This window comes from Equus caballus, chromosome 7 (genome assembly GCF_041296265.1).
Source record: "Equus caballus isolate H_3958 breed thoroughbred chromosome 7, TB-T2T, whole genome shotgun sequence".
Lineage (NCBI taxonomy): Eukaryota > Metazoa > Chordata > Mammalia > Perissodactyla > Equidae > Equus > Equus caballus.
In genome coordinates, this window is record NC_091690.1 from 90988536 (window position 1) to 91013675 (window position 25140).

General features: G+C 39.2%; 1 protein-coding gene across 4 annotated transcripts in view; it reads left to right on the top strand.

The window, feature by feature from the left end:
- The window catches only part of NELL1 (neural EGFL like 1), a 753092-nt gene that overhangs the window by 155505 nt on the left and 572447 nt on the right, over positions 1 to 25140 (top strand). For all 4 annotated transcript variants that reach the window (XM_023646175.2, XM_023646174.2, XM_070273436.1 and 1 more), the window contains exons 6-9: positions 15131 to 15203; positions 15855 to 15937; positions 23042 to 23176; positions 24122 to 24224. In XM_023646175.2, coding sequence (XP_023501943.1) covers positions 15131 to 15203; positions 15855 to 15937; positions 23042 to 23176; positions 24122 to 24224 — 394 coding nt within the window. The remainder of the gene's footprint in view (positions 1 to 15130; positions 15204 to 15854; positions 15938 to 23041; positions 23177 to 24121; positions 24225 to 25140) is intronic.

Consider the following 25140-nt stretch of genomic DNA (forward strand, 5'->3'; position numbering starts at 1 on the left):
GGCTTGAAATTTGGATTTACTTTCCCTATGAAGCTCAATCAGCTGTCTTAATGTGGCCTTGGGTTGGGCTCCTGGGGATTCCTGATAAAGGAATTACACGTTATCTTTGAGGAAAGTCACTTGTGGTGCTGACCTCACAGGATTCCCAGAGATCAAGTTCATGCAAATATAAGTTTTTAAGCCACCATGAGTGAGAGTGGGAAGAAACGACAAACTTCCCGATTAGCCCTCAAAGGGCTGCAGGCATTGGAATTACAAAATAAAGAATTAAAAACATCCCTATGTTTAAAACATTTAAAGAAACAAAATGACAAATCAAAGAAATGTGACCAGGGAGAGTTGAACCAAAAAACTTCCAGAAAAGAAAAATGTAGTCATTGAATTGAAAAAAACTCAGTGAACCCACTAAAGAGTAGATTAGACACAGAGTGGGAGAGCATTTGTGAAATGGGAAATATCGTCAAAGTGATTACCCTAAATGTGGTGCAGAGATAAAGAGGACAATAGGAGACATTAAAATATGGAGAAGATACATATATATGAAAAAACATGTATTTTTATTATGCTGTTTATATATGTAGTTAATGTGTGTCTATATCTACATACATATATATTTGAAAGTTCCAGAAGATAATAGGAGAAAGAGGTATGGGCACTATTAAAAATATGATGGCTAAGAATTTTCTAAAATTGATGAGACATTAGTTCTCACTATAGGAAGCACAATGACATCCAAGTGTATGTTAGATATTGCTGTCTAACAAATCACTTAGAAAACTTAGAAGCTTAAACAATAGCCATTTTATTTAGCTCATAATTCTTGGGGGTGATGGGATGATTTTTCTGGTCCGGCCTGGCTATGCTGGTATCTACTGGGCTCTCTCAGGTGACTGTAGTCAATTGGCAGGTCAGCAGGTGGCAGGAAGATCTCAGGTGGCTTCTTCACATCTCTGGTAGCAGGCTGGTGTTGATTGGTGTACCTCAGTTCTCCCCTGGGTGGTCTCATTCTCTAGTGGCCTGGCTCAGGCGTCTCCATGTGGCAGCCTTGAGATTGCAGGTGTAGAAGAAGAGAGCAACCCTAGTGTATTAGTTCTTTTCAAGGCTCTGTTTGCTTGATCACATTTGCTAATAATTGACTGCCCAAAGCAAGTCATATGGCCAAATCCAGAGTTAAGAGGTAAAGAAATCATTTCCATCTCTTGAAGGACTATTCTGCACTATGGCATTGTAAGGATATGGATGCAAAGAGGGAAAGGATTTTTGATCATTTTAATAATCTACTACACAAATCAAGATAAATAGAAACAGTCATGCCTACACCTATTGGTGGAATAGCAGAACCACGAAGACAGAGAGAAGATCTTAAAAGTAACCAGTGAGAAAAGGCAAATTTTCCACAAAAGAATAACACTGATCGAACAGCTGGCTTTTAAACAGTAAAAGCAGAAGCCAAAAGATAATAGAAAAACTGTTTTCAATGTTTTGAGCGAACATATATCTCAAGTGTATTTGCACATATCCAGCTTAATTATCATTTTTAACAATGAATGTGAAATAAAGAATTTATAGACAAAACTCTCTGTTTATGACCAATAGATTTTCATTAAAGAAACTTCCCAGAAGCAAGACATTAAAGTACAGGGAGAATTGAACAAATAAATTGTTTGAGAGCATGCACGAAACTGAATAATCATTGATTAGTAATAATAGTGCCTAATTTAACTATAAACAAATAAAATGTAAAATTAAAAATATTAGACAGCAATAAAATAGGGCATGACCTGGTTTAAAGTGTTCTAAGACCTTGTATTGGTCAGAAAATGAATAGAGAAATTGATTGATTTTAGACATTGCATGTTAAAAATTTAAACCAACACGAAAATGTTAGAAATATTGTTTAATTTCTAAATTTAAGTATGAGAGTATTTCTTAAGTTCTATCAACCCAAAAGAAGGCAAGAAGAGAAAAAACGTTTAATAGACAATAGCAGATACAATTCCAGTTCACAATATTCTCTATCAAATTAAGTGATTTACACTCAGTGGTTGAAAGTCAGAGTATTATACTGGATTCACAAAACTCAAGTCCCGATGTATATTGTTTATTTTTGAAACAATTAAAAAATAAGGATTCATTAATGTTCATAGTGAAGTGGCTAGGAAAAAAAAAGAAAAAAAGAAGAGAAATAGGTCAAAATAACGTGAGAAAGCTGTGGCAGTATCAAAGTGTAAGGCCAAAAAATTTCCCACATAATGATAAACAGTTGTAAAGATGTGTACACCTAATACATATCCTGAAAATGTATGCTGCAGTGTAACGGAATAATGAGGAAGGATGGTCTTCTCTCCACAGGATGCTGGGCCAACTGACTATCCCTGTGGGAAAAACTAATCTTGACCTCTGTCTCATGCTACATGTAAAGTCAATTCCATGGGATTATAGATCTAAATCTGAAAGGTAAACCAGTAAAGCTTAAAAAGAGCGTAGAAAAACATCTTTGTGGCCTTAACGTAGGAAAGATAGTTCTTAAATAAGACATAAGTAGTAAACATAAAGAAAAAGGTTGATATATTGGAATATATTACAATTTGGAACTTTTTTCAAAATACATGACTAAGAGTACAAGGGCATGCCGTAGAATGGGAGAAGCTATTCAAAGTAGTTCTATCCTATGAAGGCAGGAAAAGCAGAAATTTAATAAGTAAAGTATCCGACTTCAGAAATTAGAAAAAGAAAATCAGAATAAATCCCTCAAAAGTAAGAGCTATGAAAAAACAAGCATATAAGAATAGAAGTTAATAAAATAGTAAGTAGGATACAATAGATAAGATCAAGAAAGCCAGAATTTGGTCATTTGAAAAGACAAATCTGGAAGTTTGAGCAAGAAAAAATGAGAGAAGGCATAAAACATAATAGGAATATAAAAAGCACATAAAAAACTGTAAAAATTAAAACAATGGTAATTAATCATTTATTAACAATTTTATGCTTATAATAAAGTGGAAAATTGAAAAAAATGGAGTTTTCTAAAAATATATAAGTTATCAAAATGAACTTAAGAAATGAAAAACCCAGATAGTCCTAGAATCATTAAAGTATCATAAAGAAGTCATCCAAAAATCTATTGGTACCATTTAGCTTTCGATGTGTAGCAAATCAACTCAAAATTGAATGACTTGAAGCAGCAACCATCTACTTAGCTCACTGTTTTGTGAGTTGGCAGTTGGGGCTGGGCTTAGCTGGGTGATTCCTGTGTTCTCAGTGGATTTACCCACGCATCTTTGGTCAGCTGGTTTTCTGGGGCCTGTTCTAGAATGGCCTCAACTGGGATGGCTCATCTCTGCTTTGTGTGATCTCTCATTTTATAGCAGGCCAGCCCAAGCTTGTTTACTTGGTGGCTGTTCAGGGTTTCCAGAGCTGGAGCAGAAACATGCACCGCCTTTTGACGTCTAGGCTTGAAACTGGCTCATTGTTGTTTTGGCTGCATTCTATCAGCCAAAGCAAGTTACAAGGCCAGATTCAAGGGTATGGGAAATAAACTCCACCTTTTGATGGGATAGGCTACAAATTCTCATTGCCCAGGGCATGGACCCAGCAAGGGGCAAAGGATTGTGACCATTTCTGCAATCTACCATTCTCTCTGCCAAATAACCACTGGGCTCAGACAGTTTTATGGGGGAATTCTGTCACATCCAAGGAAATCATTCCAATCTTATATAAACTCTTCCTGAGGAGAAAAAATGAGAAGACCATCCATCTTTTTTATGAGGATAGTGTGACCTTGATTCCCAAACTAGACAAAGACTGTGTGAGAAAGGAATTGTACAGGCCAATTTACTTTTGAACACAGGTTAGATTAAAAATCCTAAACAAAATGCTAGCAAACTGAATCCAGCAGAGTGTGTGTGTGTGTGTGTGTGTGTGTGTCCATCCATCCCAAAGAGTGACCACTTTGGTTATTTCACCAATGCAAATATGTTTTTATCATAAAAAGATTTATTAGTATAATTTACCACATTAAACAAACAAAAGGAGAAAAAAAATCCTTTGGTCATTGCAGAAAAAGCACTAGATAAAATTCACTACTGACTCATGATACGAAATTCTTAGCAAAATAGGAGAAGGAAATTTCATTAAATTGATAAAGAGTGCATAAAGGAAACATAAATAAAAACATATCACTTATGGTTTAAATCTTAAGAGAATTCCTGTTAAAATTAGGGATCATACAAGAATCCCTATTACAGTTTTTTCTTTTCAACATTTTACTGTAGGTCCTTACCAGCAAAATAAATAAAAACTTAGATTGTGGAAAAGAAAAACATAATTATTCACAAATTATATAACTGTCTACATAGAAAATAAGATCCACAAATTATTAGAATTACCAAGATTGTTCAGAAAGAGTGATGGATATAAAAACCAAAACCCAAATCGACTGCATTGCTGAACAAAAGCAGGAGCAACAGCAACAACAAAATGCAGATAAATAGAATCTTACGTTTATAATATGAAAAAATGTATGGAGTACTTCAGAACAAATCATACAAAGTATTTACATGAGACTTATGGAGTAAATTATAAACTTCTATTAAAAATCATTAAAGAAGAACTGAATGGGGAGAGATGGACCATGTTCTTGGAGAACAGGCCTTAAAATGATAAAAATGTCGATTTTATTCATCCCAAAGTGATCTCTAGATTCAATGAACTTGGAATAAACTCCCAATAGGATTTTTTTTTATGGAATCTGCAAGCTGATTCTAAGATTCATGTGGAAGACTAAAGACCAAGAATAATGGAGACATTTCTGAAGAAGTAAAAGGAGAAGCTTTCTCTTTCAGATATGCAGGCTTATTATAAAGTTACAGCAATCCACAGACAGAGTGTGATATCGGTGCAAGGATTGGCACATGAACCAAGAGGACAGAATGGAAAGGCCAGAAAGAGACTCTCATCATATGTGACAACTTGGAAACTTGATACAAAACTGAAGTGGCATTCTGACCAATGGGGAAAGGATGTATTCATCAATAAATGGTTAAGAAAACCAGTTATTTAAATATTTCGTATAAATGGATGTAATTGATTTTCATATATAGTATCAAGAAAAGATTCACATATGTGTTTGAACACCACACAAAAAAATTAGTGACTGTTACAATTGAATTAAATACCTAAATGTGAAAGCAAAACTTTGAAAGTTTTAGAAGAACAGCATAGAAGCATATCTTCATGATCTCAGGGTAGAGGAGAATTTATTAAGCAAGATTAAAAAGTGTAAAACCACTTAAGAAAATATTGATGTTAATGTATAAAATAATCTGTTCATCAAAGAAGCTCTTAGCAGCAAGATCAATTAGCAAAGAGGTATCCATGAAAGGAAATGCTATAAATCAATAAGGAAGATTTTCGTAACTCAGTAAGAAATAAGGCAAAGATATGAAATGGCGTTTCCCCAAAGTGGAAATATAAATAGCCAATGAACATATTAAAAGAAATTTAATTTCAATAGTTATCTTGGAAATGCAAATGAAAACCCTTGTGGTATACCATTTCATACTCATTAGCCTGGCAAAATTGAAAAAATAATCTGACAGGGTTAAGAGTTAGATTAACACTGGGGAAGACAGTTGAGCAATGGACACTGAATGGAAATTCAAGTTTCCATTGTGGTGGAGACTGAATTGGTAGAACCACTAAAGAGAGCAATTTGGGAGGCTTTCTATAACGTTGAAGATGTACATACCTTATGACGTAAGAACCGAACTTCTGTTCACATTGAAGAAACTCTTGGTCGTGTATCCAAGGAGATATGTACAGTCATCACAGGAGCGTTTATTGTTTTGTAATTTAAAAAACTTGGGGAAAAAATAATTGTCTATCAGTAGGAAAATGTTTAAATAAACTGTAGTAGAATCATATAAATAAACACTAAAATCATTGAAATTGAATAAAAATTGATGAATTACAATGTTGCGTGAAAAAGCAAGTAGCAGGAGAAAATTATGGTATTCAATAACTTATATGTCTAAAAATGCAGAACAATCCAATATATTGTTTGTTTATGCATCTCTGCATGTAAAAAGATAAATGCATGGTAATGAGAAGCACTGAATTCAGAATAGTTTACCTGTGAGAGGAAGGGATGGGAATTTCATTTGGGGTGGGTATGCAGAAGGCTTTAACTATAGTGATAATATTTTATTTCTTAAGCTAGATGGTGAGTTCACAGGTTTTTGCTATATTTTGCATTCAGTCTCTTTGTACATCATAAATATTCAAAATAAAGCATGACATCGTTTTTCAGGGTGATAAATCATGTATGTGTATTTTATATATGCATATATATACATTTACACATACATACAAATACATACACACACATATGACTTTTTCATGTTCCATGATGTCCCATGTTTCCAGGAATCGACAGAAATTTGTCCAGGTGTCTCAGTTCCAAACTCACTCACATTTAATGCTGTTCCTTATTTTGTAGCTAGGTACTTCCTGGTGAAGCTATACTTTTCTTGGGGGCTTTGTGTCTATAAGGAAGGGCAGCAAGTGGTTCCCAACTCTGAAAAGACATCAAAATCACATGGGAGGACTTTAAAATTCCTGTGCCTACCTTGATCACTCATTGAGAATCTGAACTGTAGGTCTGAGGAATTTGTATGTTTTTAAAAGACTTTCTCATTGATTTTGATCTGCTAGGTTTAAAGGCTCAAATGTGAGTGCACTGATGTAGGCGACATGTGTTGATGGTCTAGATTAGAGTTTTGCCTTGGTCTCTAGAAAGATCCCACAAATATAAGCTATAGTGACTTTTTAGACTAGTCTAAAAAGTGGCCCTGCAACTTGAGAGTGCATCCCAATCTCCTGAAGGGCTTGTGAAAACACAGGTAGCTGGACGTCAGCAAAATGGTGCAGTAGGCAGCTCCAAGCTCCTGTCCCTCCACAGAAATGTCAAAAACGAACAGAAACTGTCAGAACTAACTTCGCCAAAATTTTGGTAAACATTCAAAGGTTTACAGCAACCAAGTGAATTCCGAATCAAGAAAAAGACAACATTCAAACAGTAGGAGAGCTTTGTGGCATTTTTACTTGCCCCTGCCCCACACCAGTCACAGCTCAGTGGCAGTTTTGAAGATGTCAGTTCATATTCCCAATGTGGGGACAGTGGTCCCCTGGCTCTGGAGGGAGTGGAGCCAACCTTCTTTACAAATTACTTTGTATGTCTGTTCTGTCTGGGACTACCTGGAGGACCGGTGCAGGTACTCGTCCCTATTCCCCTAACTCAGAACTCTCCTAGGCCAGAGAAGTGAAGATGTTGCAAAACTAGCAACCCGCATCTACCTGGGGCAAAAGAGTATAGTTGACACACATGGTAGACGAGCCAAAGCCAGGAGGAAAAGCTGGGGGGAGAGATTCATTGTGCAGTCAGGGCATTGAAAATCACCCATGTATAGAAAGCCACACGTGTGCCCAGAGCAGAGATCTGAGAGGGCCTTAAGCTTTCACTCTGGGAGGATCCTGAGGATCACTGTGAGCGTGGCTAAGTGTTGAAGGAGGGCTCAGCATCTATCTGTCCCTCTCTCAGCTCCTGGCATTCAAGGAAATCTTTGTTTAAACAGTGTCTGGATACAAGCTCAAGAACAGAGATTTCAATGACCAGACATGACAGGGAATACAGTCTCTGCAAGAATAATTGGGAAAGTCCTTCAATAAATGGACTAGTACAGCATTCAACAATAAAAAGTAAATAAAAATGAAACAAAAGCAATTCCAGGCAACTCTGGGGAAGGGAGAGAATGTGACCTTCAGAGTCACTACAATATCAAACGGCCATGTTCAAATAAAGTCACAAGGCAAACAAACAGGAAAGTATTGCCGTTCAAAGGAACAAGATAAATGGACAGAAACCACCCCTGGGGAAGCCCAGCCGTTGGACTTACTAGACTAAGACTTTAAAACAACTGTGTGAAATGTGCTCCAAAAGCAAAAGAGCTTATTTGTAAAGTGGCAAAGATTTCTCATAAAGCTAACGTAGATTATATAAGAATATCTATTAAAAGCACTTGACACATCGTAGGTTTACAACGTGCATTCTCTCCCTTTCTATAGTATGTATTTAAGGTTCCCTGTGTGCTTAAAATACTGCAGAGATGATGTTAGCTCAGGGTGAATCTTCCTCAGTAAAAAAACAAAACAAAACGAACTGTAGAAATGATAGGCACTTTTCCTGCCTTTTAGGGCCTTCTGTTTCAGCTGGGAGCTTGTGATTAAGAGAGGGAGAACAGTTAGTCCTATTATCTATCTGTTCCAGCTTGATGAGTGTATGATTCTCTGCAGATGTAAAGAACGTTGTGCTTAAGAGCCCAAATGTGTGATACAGACAGAAATCACAAAGGGTGTTCGTAGACTTGGACCATCATTTTGCTGCAGAGGTGGGTTGTAGGGGTGTGGAAGAGAGTACCAACGATTACTGAATGCTTTCTAGGTTCTAGACCTTGTGTGGCCCTCCATATATCATCTTAGTTATATATCCTCTTCACAGAATGCTAATAAGAATCCTATATAGATCAGGCATTGGGGCTGGGAAAGATTAAGCAATTTTCCAGTCTTACATAGTTTGTAAGTGATGGAAACAGGATTTAAGCTTAAGCCTTTTTTATTTCAAAGTCTTTGCTCATTCATTCAAACATTCATTCATCAAATATTTTTTAGGGGCTTGCTTCCCATGTACTAGTCACTGTGTTAGATGGAGACATTTCTCTTAACTATACCAGGTCCCATGGAGGAGATAGACCTTATTGTCTTTTCCTGGGTCTCCAACCCAAAGGAACAGGTGGTCTCAGTGAGAAGCACCAGAAAGGGATGGTAATTCCACACGGTCCATCTCCCCAGGGAGCAATGTGATTCTCCTTGCTCCCTGGTAAGAGTAGTTCCATCAAATGGCTCTTTTGAAGGGAATCTTCAAAACTCACCTCCTCCTTAGAATCCCATATATCAACCAGTGCTTCTGGCCATCCTTCAGCGAGGTGAGATGGCTGGCGTAGGGGAAATATGTCAGTGTCTCATTACAGAAATTATCTTGATCAAGTCAATGCTGCAAAAATCTCCCTGTAAAAGAGGCAGCCACTTCTCAGGTGAGAGTCAGCACATCTTCAGGCTTTTAACATTTATCTTGTAGAAGCTGCCTCCTGGTTCCAAGAACCATGCCTGCTTTATTGCTCCAGAACTAAAAATGCTTAGGATGTGTTTTCAGGTTAAAACAGCATTATTCTCTATTTTAAATATTAATACGTTGCTTCATAGGTATAATAAAAGCCAAAGCTGCTCACTTGTCAAACCTAATTTCTGGGCTCTGGTGCATCTTCATGGAGAGTGCAATAATAGGGCTGCTGATTAAAGAGCAGGGGATGGCGTCACTCTCCTGGAGCCTGGGACATGAGCCTCTAGCATTAGGTAATTCATATCAGAGACACAACACAAACTGGAGATTTCTTTACTTCTACACAGCATCCATTTGAGAAAATAGCTGGCCAGTAGTGATAGGCTTATCTGAATCTTGTGATTGTCATAGATTATCCTTATCCAGGTTGACTACCACTCAATTTCCTTTTGATGCATTCGAAGCTGATGATGCTGTTACTATTTCAGAGGGTAGGGACATAAAGAGCAAGCCTAGCTGAACCGCAGTGAGTTATAGGATGCTTCTGTGGCGTGGGCGTTCCGACAGTTTCTAAGTAGTTGATACCTCAAGGAGAATTCCCATCCAAAGTCTTCACAGAGGCCGAGGCTCTGTGTCTGTGTGTCTGTCTGTCTGTGTGTCTCTCTCTCTTTCTCTCTCTCTGTCTGGTGAATTTGGGTCTGAAACGTTTCCCTTACCTGGACATCACTGTCTCCTTAACAGCTGAGCTGTCAGTGGGAAGTGAAATTGATTACAATTTTTTTCTTATGCCACAGCTGTTGTTTTTACCTCAGCTGGTTCCCATAATTCCACAGATGGTAAACATATGTTTATAGGCACATAGGAAGAACAGCTCTTTTGGGTTCCTCCCATCTCTAATTCTTATTTTTCCTTGCATGCAGAAAGTCAAAGTCTCAGAGCTGGGGAATCTTATATGTTTGTAGATTAATATTTTTGTGCATCAAGATTCTGGAAACAGCAGGACAGCTAACGATATGCTAATGAGCTGACAGCTTTTATTGATCATAATGAAAGTCGACAAGTGTCTTTCTTGGCTTTTGTGCAAGCTGGAATATTTTATTAACTGACTTCAGGGCAGACATCCATAATTCTTTGCACTTTGGAAATCTTCCTTGTGAGTTTCAAGTCTTAATTTTTGTTAGCCTGTTGCTAAAGCTTGTGTCCTTGCCAGTTGATAAACCGAACACATCTTCATCCTTATATTTACATGCCCGGTAGGAACTCTTCCTACTGCCTTTCCCTTTCAAAGCAATTTGTTTCAGTGTTTTAGCATACAAAAAAACAGAACCATTTTCTTCAATGTAAACAGAGATCTGCGGGGAAATAAGAGCGCTAAAAATGAATTAGCATTTGTTTGGCGGCAAAGCTGCTTTCATTTCTATCAGAAAGCTCAGAGTGTTGGAAGAGCTTGCCTAATCTTAGTTATTCCTTACATCAGAGGGTCCTAATGGCATTATTTTTCTAATCTTCTTTTTTATTTCATTGCATCTTCCTATATTTCTTACTGTTAAATGAGAAATGTTCTCGGAATAATGGCAACAATAGGCATTGGTTCCCCAAACAAAAACCCATCCTGTACAACGTACCTGATGGAAATGTATTTTTCAGTGCCTGGTGAGCTGAGTGCAGCAGGTGGAGCGTGGCAACAAGTGGATTTAACAAGGGGAAAAATATCCATTTTTCTCCCTTTCATCAGTACTAATAGTAAAAGCTTATCAATTTGGGTTCTGCACCATAGGGATTTATTTAGATCCTCAGATCAGCTGCGGTTTAGCATTGCAGTAACAATGAGAAAACGGATTGGATTGTTCACCAAATTAATAGTATAAATAAGATTGCAGGGGGCACTATTAGGCTCCCTTAAAGGACCTCTGTTTTCAGCACTGAAAAACTGTTTTAGCAAACTGTTCCCATCTAATGCAAATAATTCCTTATGTACGGTTGGTTGGTATCTATCCATTAAGGCAATTGAGATAGAACCTCATTTTGATAATAGGACCTCCTTGCAACAACATCTTGTTAGCTGACGTAACCATGGGGCTCTCCCAAATGATGCATTTTGACTTGCAGCATGTTGTAGTGGCCCAGCACGGGTTTTGGAGTTTGTAGACCTGTAGTTTACGGCCTAGGGTTAAGGTGTGCTTTAGGAAAGGCACTTAAAATATTGAAGCCCTGGGTTTGTCATAGGTCGAATGACAGATAATCTGGCCCTAGATCAGCTGTCCTCATTGGGCATATCTAAATCATCTCAGAAGCTTTGTCAAAATATACAAGACTGTCCTCCCCTAGTCTCCTCTAAAATTCTGATGTGTACCCCTAGTTTAAAAACTAATACCCTGCATGATCTTCACAGGCTCTTACAGCTCTGAAAATTATATTGTTCAATATAGCGTAATTCATAGTTTTCAGGAGTTTGGTGCCTTTAAAGTATTTTTTGTGCTTACTGTGTGAAATATACTATGAAGGGGACACTGAGATGAAAATATCTGATTTTTGCCTTTGTGATGTTTATAGTCTGATAATTCTGTTGGTTGCCATTCCTTTCTAAATCAGTGAGGTCTCACTCTATTCATCTGTTGGATTTGGGTGCTCTTTGCACCACTGTGAACTTTTAGAGAGTAAACCCTTCTGTTTCAAAAGAAACAAATGATTGACAATAGAGCAGGGTCTGTCAAAGTGGGGCCCCTTGACCTTTCATTGGAATCATCTGGGACAGCGTTTAAAAATGAAGATTCCTGGGCCCACTCCAACCCTGGTGAAATGGAATCTTGGGTTAACCCTGGAATCTGAATCTTAAACAGATACTCGAGGGGATTCTTAAGAAACTCGAAGTTTGAGAAACTGCCACAATGAATGATAAAAAATAAAGCATAGGTCTGAAAAAATGAGATAAAATGCCATCAGCTAGCATAGACCCAGCTAAAGTCACATTTTTCAGTTAAGTGTAGATTCCTTTAAAGTTAAATGAGGAGAAATAATAGAAATTCTATCTTTTTATCCCTTATTTCATCTCCTTTGGGGGAAGTTGCAGTGCTTGAAGGCACATTTTCATCTATAGAAATCCTCATGGATGATTTTTCTAGGAGAAATAAGGCTGATCAAGCTTCTTTGTATTTTCTAGTTTTATACTTTATATAGAGTATGAAACTTTCTAAAGAAAACTACATGCTTAGTAAAAGCTTCTTTTATTGACAAATGTCTGGGCACCAAATAGTCCATATGGCAATTCAATGCAAGACCTTCTGGTTTTTGCTCTGGGAAGCGTGCTGGATATATACACGTGTATGTATTTACGTGTATAGTCACATACGCTCAGACTTCTTTGGGTTACACTGAGCTTTGGTACAGTATATTGCCACCCTTCTTTTAATCTAGCATGGAATTACATCCATTCAAGTAAATTAACATTCCCATCTTGATTCATTTGGCAAGAACAAGTTTTCATGCCAGCATGTGGGCTGACCCTTGTGACCTTTCCTTAGAAAAATACCAAGTGTTTTGAGTTTTTGTATTAATAGCCATCAAGAAGCTCTCAGCTCTTATTTCTGTTTTTGTTCAAGTCAACATCATTGACCTTCATCTAATGATCTGTGTAACACACATGTATGTGCCAGAGATTAAAAGCGGAAAGACAGAGAAGTGAGGAAGGAGGCAGGTAGGAGAAAGGTGTGAGAGAGGCAATTTGTAATTGATAACATAACAAAATCGGAGTCCCTTAAAAAAGAAAAGAAGCAAAAGGAAAACTGCTGTGCATTATGTTGTGTTTCTACATGATGAGTGGATGAGATATCCATTTCAAATGGGTTTTCCATCTGTTTTTGGAAAAGTAATTAATTCTACAACAAATCTACCTGAGGGCACTTCTGAGTGCTCTTTCCATGGCTGATAAAAAAATAACAATGATTCAGGGTCTTCTGATAAACAGGCAGTAGATGGACCTGATCCCTTCCTGGTCCATGTGCTTTCATCACATCTGCATCACCTGGGATGACTGGCTGTCCTGGTTTGCCTGGAGTCTCTCACTTTTCCCACTGAAATCCCTAAGTCCTGGGCAAACTTGGATAGTTGGTCACTCTAAATTCATCCATATTCAACCTGATTAGATGTTTTCTAACGTGATATTCAGTTTTCTATGATGGTCTTTCTTTGGTTGAAATCTATAACTTTGTCCTTGATTGAATTTGTTCTTTTAACTTGAGAGATAGCAAAAGCCCAGAGATCAAAACTGTGCCAATTTCAGTGTGGACACCTGTTTTGTTGACCCAGCACTTAAGTGCTGGGGGGATCCTTAGCTTTTGCATACGGTGCTTCTTTTTCCAGATGAAGCAACTGAAGCTCGGGAAAGGTGGTTGACTTATTGTCTAATTTCTAGCTAGAAATGGAAAAGAACTTGAGCCCAGGTCCCCTGACTTCCAATCCCAGGCTTTTCTCAAATTTCTCACATGTGCTTGAAAGGTGTCCTGGCCTCTCAAAGGAGTTAATTTGCTTTGAAAAACTGAGCAACTTTTCATACCAGGAAGAAGCTGATTCACGTAGATTGTGCTCCATTAATTGCTCCCTGGAATTCCCTGTAAGAGATTATGAATTCATATTAAGGAGCAGTGGCGGGGGCTTGCTCCCCACAGTGAGGCTGTCTCCTCTTGTAATCACAAGCGCTGCGTCATCCTCAAAGAGGAAGAGGTTAATGAATGTATCTAATTCTGAGGAAGAAGTCCTGTGATCCCGTTATTTCTATTAATATTTCCAATTAATATTTTATCTTGAAATAATAAGCAGAAACAGCATTTGCTGATGACTTTCTGCTGTTTAGAAGATGAGCACATAAATGTTAAATGCTACTCCCTCTGAAAGACTTGCAGCACTATCTTAAGCCTATATTTTATTTATAAATTGAGCTCAATATTCTGGACCAGCTTCCACATCTTCCGTCTGTTTTGTAATTTCCATCAAATCAGGGGGGAAAAAAGCCCCTAAAAACAGAATCTTGAAATTTAACTTGAAAAATCCAAAAGCCAAGTCAATATTTTCATTGAGAGATGGCAGCCCCATTGATGTTCTTAAATTAGGGCTGTTCTTCTAGACTGTTACAGAATTAAAAGACCACTTTTTACTCACAGTGAAATTTTGAGCTAGTCTTAAGACTCACCAGCAAAGACTCATGTTACTCAATTAGCTGAGAGCAAAGATTGTTATGAAATTTTTCCCATGTCTAATTTTATTTCCTTAACTAAATGAATCAATAAAACATTTTAGTCTAATGTGTTTCTATTGTCTCTTTCTCCCACTTAAAAAAATCCTGTGAATCAGTAATATTTAATGTTCTGGGATGACCAGGGAATTGAGGAGAATTGTTACTGCCTTTTTAGTTTGAAAGTTTAAGACCATTTACTGATGTTTACTTAGTGCTATGATGTTGTTAGCATCAACCAGTGGTAACTAATTATAGCTTTCTTAAGAAGAAGGTACATTTCAAGATTTCTAGAAGAGGATGGTTTGGAGTAGTTCAGTGTGGATTTAAGGCCAACTCAACTTTTTTCCTTTTCTTTTTTGAGGAAGATTAGCCCCAAGCTAACATCTGCTGCCAATCCTCCTTTTTTTGTTGAGGAAGATTGGCCCCGAGCTGACATCTGTGTCCATCTTCCTCTGTTTTATATGTGGGATGCCCACCACAATGTGGCTTGATAACCAGTGCATAGGTCTGTGCCTGGGATCCAAACCAGCAAACCCCAGGTCGCTGAAGCAGAGTGCACAAACTTCATTGCTATACTACCAGGCTGGCCCTCCAACTCAACTTTTGAATGAGGCTATCAGTCTTGTTAAAAAATAATCTACCTTGTAGAGAGCATGTGACTTCACAAGAGCCATTTGGACTGGAAACTATAATCTTGATTCCTGCCTCTCTCTTCTGTTATGAAGGGAATCATCCAAGATGGAAAAATCATCTTCATGCCGAATGGATACATAACACAGTGTCCGAACCTGAATCGCAGTAAGTAGCAACTTAAAGCATTTGTGAATTTTTAATTTATATAACTTATTGATAATATTAGAGAAACGTCAGGAAAGATACATGCAGACTTCTGTGTGTTGACTTCTAAGGTGGTGGGGAATAATGAGAAAACTTATATTTATACTGTATTCTTCTGTGTCTTTGAACTTTTAAAAAGCTTATATATTATTTATAGAATTAAAATATGAAGGTAAAAAAGATTACATTGGCAGTTTTCTACAAATTGATACAGAAAGATATGTTTAAGATAACTATAGGTACACGCATATATACATACACACTATTCTTTACACTTCTTAACTTGGATGTGAATTTACTTTTTCCTCTTCTATAATAATTCACATTTCTTTAGCCACCTCTCAATAAAAACGAAGGTTTAATTTTAATTTAAAAATGTCAGGTTGTCTTTCTTTTCAGTTAACAGTCCTTTCTTCCTGTTGGTTTCTTTTTTGCTTACTAATAAAAGGGAAACTCTACCCCTGAAATCCTCTGTGCCTTCACTCTAATTTCAAAGTAATCCTTAACCAGGAAAGCAGAAACCCTTCTACATAGACGAACAAGTAGTGTTTGAAAAATGTCTTTCTTATATTAGCACTCTATCAACATCTATTTTATATTTTCTTTGTTGAGCTTGCCCAACGTGCAGTGATTTCTTAAGCCTGGTGCAAGGAATCATGGATTTACAAGAGCTTCTGGCCAAGATGACTGCGAAAGTAGGTATCTAAATTTCACGTGTGATGTTTCATTTCTGTCTCTGTCCTGTCTGGAATTTAGAGTGATATGCTATAATGGAAACATTTTTAGCCTTGGCATTTGCAATCTGTTACTATAAAATGGTTTATTCTTACTTGGAATAGGACTGCCTATAGTAAACATAACCATTTTCGTCTTTGATACTATTAGGCTATATCAGAATGTTTACTTGAAAAATGTGTGGAAGAGGCAATATATGTCTCTGTAGATTCCCTTCGAGTGGAAAAGGAATTTGCCCATTGGCTATGAAACTAGTAACACTGAGATGATGTATGGTCAGAGCCACTGCTGCTTATAAGCTAATGCATTTGGATGTAAGAATAATTGGGAATAATCAGAAGTGGCAAAATAGCTATTGTTAGGAACAGATTACTGTCATAGGAAGGCATTAGATCATATTTCTAATATATGATTCATTTCAGGACTGATCCTGAGTTGAGTAGTGAAGGAGGCAAAGTCTGCCTTTGAACACCTTCAGTTTTATGATTCTGCATCTTTTTCTCCTCTCTTTCATCCTCTTAACAAGAATCCTCTGAGGACCTGCTATTTGCCAGGCACTGTGTCAGGCACAAAGGAGGCAATGATGGACAAGACGTGATGCTCCATCCCAGAGCTGTTCATGTCGAGTGGCAGAGCCAGAAATGTAAACAATTAGGGGCTTTGATATATGTTCATAAAGGAGATCCCTGAGCCTTGTAAAGAAAGCTACCGAATAAATAGAAGGTGTGGCTAATGCTGTTGTTATGATACCAGTCAGTCATGGACATGAGTTCCAGCCTAGGGCGAAGAAAGAATTAGGTTGGGCCTAAGAGACGTTATAGTTTGTGAAAGGAAGGATTTTAATAACAGTGAAAATGATACATTAATCCTATTCCACCTGCGGCTATGAATGCTCCTTGCCATCAGCCTTGGCATGTGGAAGACAATAGGTGGATAGGTAAGTGTTTGGGAGGCAGAGCTGTATTTTGGACCTTAGATTGTGCTGCTGAAGATAACGTTTCTATTTCAAACGAGGGTTTTGGCCAAGTCCCGTTTTTCTGGGAAGTAGAGACGGAACATTTTAGTCAGAGAGAATCTGAGACTGGAGAGCTGTAACACTAGCTTTCCTCTTCAGAGGACAGTGGAAATGTGAAACGCGGGCAATGATTTGCCTTCCCAGCTTGTGGCACATAAGAGGTTTTTATTTCATCTTGTCTGGAGCAGCTTGATCTCAATACTGTTAATTATATTTTAGCTTGCTACCAAATTTTTGGAACAAGAAACATGCCACTCAGTCAGCCTTAGATGATCACAGTTCTCCGTTCCCTGGCTTCCAGGATGCCCTTTCCTTTCTCTTTCTTTCCTCTTGCAGAGAATGACATTTTTCTCTTTTTAGTCACACATTATCTAGGAGCCACATTGAGCTCTGTCCTCAAAACATTATTATGTAAAATGGGCATTTGTGAGGCAGAAGATATTTAATTGTGGGCAATTGCAAGCAGAAAATGGTTTAATCCACCTTCTAACCCCCCCTCTGGCACTTGGGAAGATTTATAAGTCTGTGTCTTCCAGCTCGTGAATAGAATTATAATTAGAAAACTGAGTGCTTCCATTTTCACTGCACAGTTTGGATTCTGTGATGATCTAGGATGGGAGTTGGCAAACTTTTTCTGTAAAGGGCCAGTTAGTAAATTTTAGTCTTTTGAGGCCAAGAAGCTAAATTGAGACTATTATGTATATACTTCATTTAAATATAATCATTTAAAATATAACCGCTAAAAACGTAAAAGTCATTCTTAGCTCACAGGCCATATAAAAACAAGCGGCGGGCCAGATTTGGTCTCTGGGCCTTACTTTGTGAACCTCTGATCTAGAAGAAGCTGGCAAGTCGCTCATACCAGGTAATACTTATTGAGCATTTACTGGTTACAGTGCTTAAACTCCTCATACTCACTGCCACTTTTTAATCCTCACAACAATCCTGTGAGCTTGTTATTAGCCCACTTTCCAGATGAGAAGACTGAATTCCAAGAAGGTTATGAAACTTTTCCCAAGATAGTAGATGGCAGAGCTGGGACTAAAACTCAGATTCTGAAAGTCGAATCATGACTGACAGGTTGTAGTTGGAGAAGAGAGAATTAGAGAGAGAAAAGCTGTAAAGAAGGAATGACTGAAGGAGAGGGGGAGGTGGATGCTACCAGCAGGGGGAGGGAGATATCAGCAAGAAGAATAAGGAGAAGATCAAAGGAGAGGAAAAGAGGAATGCGTGTCCAGATGGCGCCTGGTGGAGGGAAACGTGAGCACGGAGCTTCCAGCAGCTTTTGCACGCAGAAGCTCAGTGGGGAGCAAGGCCTCTTAGTCACCCTTTTGGTTATAGCTGCTGTTTTCCTTGGAGCGTGGGGATTTTCTGAGTCCTGGTTCACATAGCGTGTGCTTCTGTCGGGACCAGGCAGGGCCATCTTATATGAAATTATCTCCATAAGGGTTTTCAGACCACAGAGACTGCTCAGAATCAGACTACAGACCTAGGAGAGGACAGGGGAATTCTCAGGAAAGAATTCTTTGAGTTCTCATGGAAGAGGTTTCCCCTGGCTGGTACCAAAGCCTGAATAGGAAGATCGTTCTGTGCTTTGTGTAAGTCTTTTTCCTTTTTGCTCACTCTTGAACTAAGAGTCCAGCCCTTTGGGACCCCAGCTTTATGTAGGAGTTTCCTTTAAGACACCTGATCTTGGCCAGACCCTGCTCTCTAACTGCTCCCTGTTGCACACTGTGCAGCCATCAGGGTGGGAGCTCGAGGGCCCCCTGCTTCAGCAGAAACCTTCAGCCTGCAGGTCGGCTTTAGTGCTCACCTGCCTCCCTGGATCCCTAGCTGGCACTTTGTTTTGGCCACTGTGGCTTTCTTCCTTTTGTGTCAGCTCTGTGATTTTTAAAAGTTTTTATATATTTTATCAGCATTTTAGTTGGTTCAATTGGTGAAGTCTTTCGGGTTGTCGAGTCTGCCATCTTCATAGAAGCAGAGTGTAATTCACCCTTGGCAGAGTGAAGGAGGTGGGTGTGGAGAGATGAGCCAAACAGGAAGGCAAATATGGTTCCTGTGTGTAAGGGGATTCTGTGGCGTCAGGTCCATCTGGACTCAGGCTTTGCCCCTAGTTAAATATGCCTATGGTGGAAAGACTGACCTCATGGATTTGGGGGTTTGGTTGGAGTAGCCCAGCAGCTATGATTAAAATAGGCATTAGTCATATAGATCATGGTGGAGAAAGAGAGTGGGCTTTGGAGTCAGAATGAGCTGATTCTAAATCCAATTTTTATCACTTCCTTGATTGTTTGTAGCCTGGAACAAGTCCAGTGCAGTTTCCCCTTATGTAAAATGGTGATAGTTATTCTTGGTTTTTATAAAGATTCCATGAGAGTTGCTGTCAGGGCCCTGGGCTGGAGCTAGGTGCTAGGGGGTCTTGGAAAGCAGCAGGGAGTCCTCACACTTTGGTCATGTGGAAGCCATGGAATCCTACCAGAGAGCAAGCCCAGTGCATGAGCTGGACAGGAGTCAGTAGTCAAAATCAGATCAAACCCAACAGATGCAGACGTCAGATCAGCCTGGGGGTCTGCTGAGGAGGGCTCAGTGCTCTTTTTCTCCTTTCAGGGTGAGATGGGGAGTGACTCAGCTCTTTCTTGGTGCAGGACAGATCATGGCAGTAGCTTACACGCACCTTCAGGTGACAGAGGTCAGGGTACATAAGAGCTCTCTTGAAGCATCCTGGTGAAACCATACCTTTTCAAGGTGGAGAAGGCGCAGGGAGGCTGTCCCCTGCTGCTTCTCCTAAATGGCCCACTAGAGACCACCAAGCCTCTGGCTTACTCTGGAAGTTTTCCCAGGCAGTCCTGACATTGTGGGCGCCGCCCACCTGTTGAGCCAGGGCTGTAGGATCAGGCTCTGTACTGCTCTCACGTCCCACCTGTGCTGTAATCACATTCTGCCTTCAAGCTCAGGAAGAAGAGATGCTGGAGACTGGGAATTTCTTGATTACTTCTGTGTAAATCTTTGACAAATCTATTTATGCAAATCAAGCAGCACTCGAAATGGCATTTCAGCTTGTAACATATTTAATTTTGAGACTTTCATTGTTTCGAGGAGCTCAATAGTGATTTTTCAATTAAGTTTAAAGGTTTAACACAATAGAAGATTTCTTTTCCCTTCCATATAGAAAATGCCAAATAAATAGTATTTCAAAGGGGAAAAAAAAGGCAATCCACCACACGACTAATGTACTCAGATCCATTCGTTGACCTCTTACTGTGCAAAAGGCCTCTGCTGTCTATCTTTGAATGTGTAGGGCTAAGAATAAATGATTTGGTCTCTGGTTGCTTAGATAAATGCACGCACCGAGGTAGGACAGAATAGGGATGTAGATTTGATACCGTATCTATTTTGGATCTGCAGGCGTTTTTGGAGAAAATGGCAGGTAGTGTAGGAATAGCTGTTGAAAATGAATTTGTGTAAATTCAGCATGCTAATACCAGTGACAGAAAATGTAATTCATTTTTCGATTCAGAGTTATTTTTCTCCTTTATTGTTGCTATAGGATTTAGCAGGGGGAGAGTCAGAGGCAAGATTACATATTAAGTGCCTTTGAAAAATTAGCTTTTTGCCTTAATATCCCTTTGCCTTTGTGTCTGTCTGATGCACTCCTATTATTACAGAGATTAGAGCTTTTCAATGTTGTCAGAAAAGGCTAAATATATTGAAAAATAAAAACAAAGTTCAGAAGAGAAACAAAATCAGCCCTGAGAATAGCTTCCATTATATTCAAACTGAATCGTTTCCTTGGAATTGAGTTTGTAGGTAAGCATAGCTCAGCCTTGTTGGACAGTACTTGAAATGGCCAATATCACCCTTAGGCACCCTCCTGAGTTTTCAAGAAACTTGGATAGAGACAGGATTGCCTTTTGGGTCATTTAGTCCCTAAGAAGTTCCCTTATTAGAATAATACAGACCCCAGAATTGTTCCAGATTTTCAGAGTGAGACAGGCACGTTTGCTCTCACAAGCTGATACCCGCTTCTGAGCCACTTTTGGGAAGGATGCGGATCAAGTTCAACTTGTTCTTGTTCAATCCAAGGTCATATGTCAATCACTACCTTACGCAGGAACTGATGGGGCTATAGACATGAAGTCTAGGTGATAGGGGCTCAGTTGTCACTCCCTTTGATCTCACCTATATATAGTTTTGGTCATTTGACCTTACTGAACTCTTTGAAGTGTACTTTATCTGTTTCCCAATGAATTCCCAAAGAACTTAATTACCATAGATTCTAGAAGCTCTTTGATCAGACTGGAGATTTAAATGTAACCTGAATTTTTGAAAGATCAGGTGTACTAGAGAAGTCACAGGAAGCTAATATTTCAGGCATAGTCAACTCTGTTTCTTCAGGGCTTCTTATGGTGCATATGGTTTATCTGGGATCCTATTTGTTCTTTCCCTGCCCATTGGTACCATCCACAAAAGGCAGACAAGGAACAAATTTTCTTGAGAAATTCCAAAAGTTTAGAGGAAGAGGATGGAATAAGTGACACAAGCAAGGTTGGAATTACATATGGATTCCATTTCTAGAGAGTAGCACTCTTACGAATAATCGAGAGGAGCATGTATGGAATAGAACTGTAGTCAATGTAGAAAGACGAGGAGAGTCGTCATTATCCAGGTTCAATCATTGTATCTAAAATATTGGCTTGAAATGGTCTTAGTTGGATTAGAAATTGACTTGATCTCCTATGTGGGGAAAATACTGAAGACATGCAGGTATAAGTATGATTAAGAAGAAGAGAAACTGTTTGATGATTTTTAACGAAGTGGTATTTGTTTTTCAATCATGGCAGTCCCTAAGTAAGGAAAAGGGGAGAAGCATAATATCACTATTGGGTTGACTTACTCCTTAGTATGTATGTGACAATAGAGAGGTCATACCAAAGTTCATTTTTTCTGCACCACGTTTTTGAAGGTGAACCGGAGTTGGCTGCTTGGAAAGTGATCAGGAGAGGGGATGGGAAGGCTACCATGAGGGAGCTATGGGGGAACCTGGTGGTGCTGCAGGTGGTCAGGAGCAGGCCTGAGGACAGAATGACCTCAAATGTTTGAAGAGGCGTTGGACTTGCTTGGGATGGGTTACAAGGCAAAACTAGATCTCATAGGAAAGAGGGAGGGAGATTGCACAGCTCAAGCCAAGAAAGACGTTTCAAACGTCCAGAGCTAGCAAAAAAAAAAGTGGCTTTCCTTGGATAGTAATGAGGGTCTCACCACTGCAGATGTGAGAACAGAGGCTGGATCATCACTTGAAGGGGTTACTTGTGAGAACGTTCCAACTTGATAACCCCTTTCAAATCAGATTCTAAGATTCTGTGATCAAGGATGACAGTTGGGTGACCTAGAAAAGTGAAAAAGTTTCTTTTACAAAATCCTGATCTCCCCTGGGGCTTTGGTTGCCTCTTCTGACTGTTGTCTGGACACCAAAGTAGATTCCTGGGGCCTTGTGTTTACGGGATCATGAGCTGGGGAAAAATCAGATCCTCCTCTGACTTTTTCTGGCCCCAGCTCCCCAGAATTTTTCATAAGAGAGGAAGTGGGAACTTCCCAGCTTGTAAACCATGGCTCTCTGGTTAGTGTGTGAAGAGCATGGAGAGGATGGTGGGAGATAAATGTAAGTGCGCTGGAGTTCCTGATTAGATCTCCTGTAAGCATTGTAATGAGTCCTTGAGAATACCATTCATCACGAGTGTTTCTGTGTGGCTTGAGCTGAAAGCACACACGTTTATGAACACCCATGAGGTCCCTGGATACAGTTTAATGTCTCATTTGGTGCTCATTATGCCATGGGAACCAATATGTCTTCAATTTAGAATGATTCTACCTCGTGTTGGAAAAAAAAAGACAAAAAACCCAAAACACACAAAACAGATCTGGCTAAGAGTCAGCTGCTCTGAGCGTTTTTTTCTCCTCCTACTTGGATTTTTTTTTCTTGTTGCTATTAGCTTTGTTAGGACAATGCAATTGAATTACAGAAATTACATCTAGTAACTCTTGTTTGCAGCTAAATTATGCAGAGACACGACTTAGTCAATTGGAAAACTGCCACTGCGAGAAGACCTGTCAAGTGAGTGGACTGCTCTATAGAGACCAGGACTCCTGGGTTGATGGCGATCACTGTAGGAACTGCACGTGCAAAGTAAGGCTCTTTATAAATGAATGCAACAAAGCCAGTTCTAGGGGCGTGGTTTCTCTAGTTATCGTGTCATCTGGCTCTTTAATATAAAAGGCCCCCTCCGAAAAGGATTCCCCTTTTACTAAGTGCCTACTTAGTAATCTGCACAATTGAGAAGGAAGCTGGAAAAGCGTCATTTCATACATAAGCACTTGGAAATTAAATTCTGCTTTCCCAGGACAGCACAGTCTAATATCTAATATTATTATGAAGAAGCTTACTGTTTGGAGGTTGGAGGTTGGAGTACTAGAGGGAGGGAGTGACTCCTTCAGTTTTCACACAACCTAATGGTTAGCTTCATTCACAACTTCGCTCTGCTAAAATAAATTTTAAAAGGGCTTTAACTAGCTTTGGGGTGCTTTCATAGTGTTTCACAAGGTATCCATCATCTGTTTCAGAGAATTACAAGGCACCTCCCCTCCCCACGAAGGGTATCCATCTTTTGTATACTCCTTCATCTTTTTCAGAGAATTCTAAGAGCCTCCCCCCACCCCAAATTAGTAGACCCTGTCCAGTTGAAATTATTTGATAAATATCTGAAGAGTGCCATTGTTTGTCTGGGAAAATACAAAATGGATTGTTAGAGCCTCAACAATGATTGACAGGGCCTGCAAGAGGGGTTATTTATGTTCTTGTAAAAATAGGCTTTTTGTTTTCTGCCTAATCTTCTTAGCCCGCATGGGCAGGTGGAATGAAGCCAGTGATGTATATCAGAAAAGTAATTGAGGTGGCACGGGTTCATTCGGGCTGGAGAGAAGACATGATTTGTGGTCCTGGAGTGGACGGGGAATTCCTCACACTGCTTCTGTTTCCCTGATGCGGTTTCTGGGATGCGATGGGAGCTTTCTCTACAACAGGAACTTTCCAAGGGCACCTGTGAGATTCCGTTCCCTGTCCTTCCTTCCTCAGAGCGGCGCTGTGGAATGTCGGAGGATGTCTTGTCCCCCTCTCAATTGCTCCCCAGACTCCCTCCCTGTGCACGTTGCCGGCCAGTGCTGTAAGGTCTGCCGACGTAAGTACTGACTGAGGGTCAGAGTGGCCCTCTGTGCTTTGAGATTTATTTTCCCGCTCTGTTTTTCAGGCCCCAACTGATTAACATTGATGAAATAAAGCACCAGCAGTTGATGTAATATTAAATGTATGATAAGAGCTGCTGTAATTTTTTTTGATTCTTTTTTTTTATTGAGTTAATGATAGGTTACAATCTTGTGAAATTTCAGTTGTACATTAATGTTTGTCAGTCATGTTGTAGGTGCACCACTTCACCCTTTGTGCCCACCCCCCACCCCACCTTTCCCCTGGTATCCACTAAACTGTTCCTAGTCCATAATTTTAAATTCCTCATATGAGTGGAGTCATACACAGATTATCCTTCTCTTGCTGGCTTATTTCACTTAACATAATTCTCTCAAGGTCCATCCATGTTATTGCAAATGGAATGATTTTGTTCTGTTTTGCAGCTGAGTAGTATTCCATTGTATATATGTACCACATCTTCTTTATCCATTCGTCTGTTGATGGGCACTTAGGTTGCTTCCACGTCTTGGCTATGGTAAACAGTGCTGCAATAAACATTGGGGTGCATAGGGCCTTTGGGATTGCTGACTTCAAGCTCTTTGGATAAATACCCAGTAGTGGGATGGCTGGATCGTATGGTAGTTCTATTTTTAATTTTTTGAGGAATCTCCATACTGTTTTCCATAGTGGCTGCACCAGTTTGCATTCCCACCAGCAGTGTATGAGGGTTCCTTTTTCTTTGCAACCTCTCCAACATCTGTTGCTATTAGTTTTAGATATTTTTGTCATTCTAACAGGTGTAAGGTGATATCTTAGTGTAGTTTTGATTTGCATTTCCCTGATGATCAGCGATGATGAGCATCTTTTCATGTGCCTATTGGCCATCAGTATATCTTCTTTGGAGAAATGTC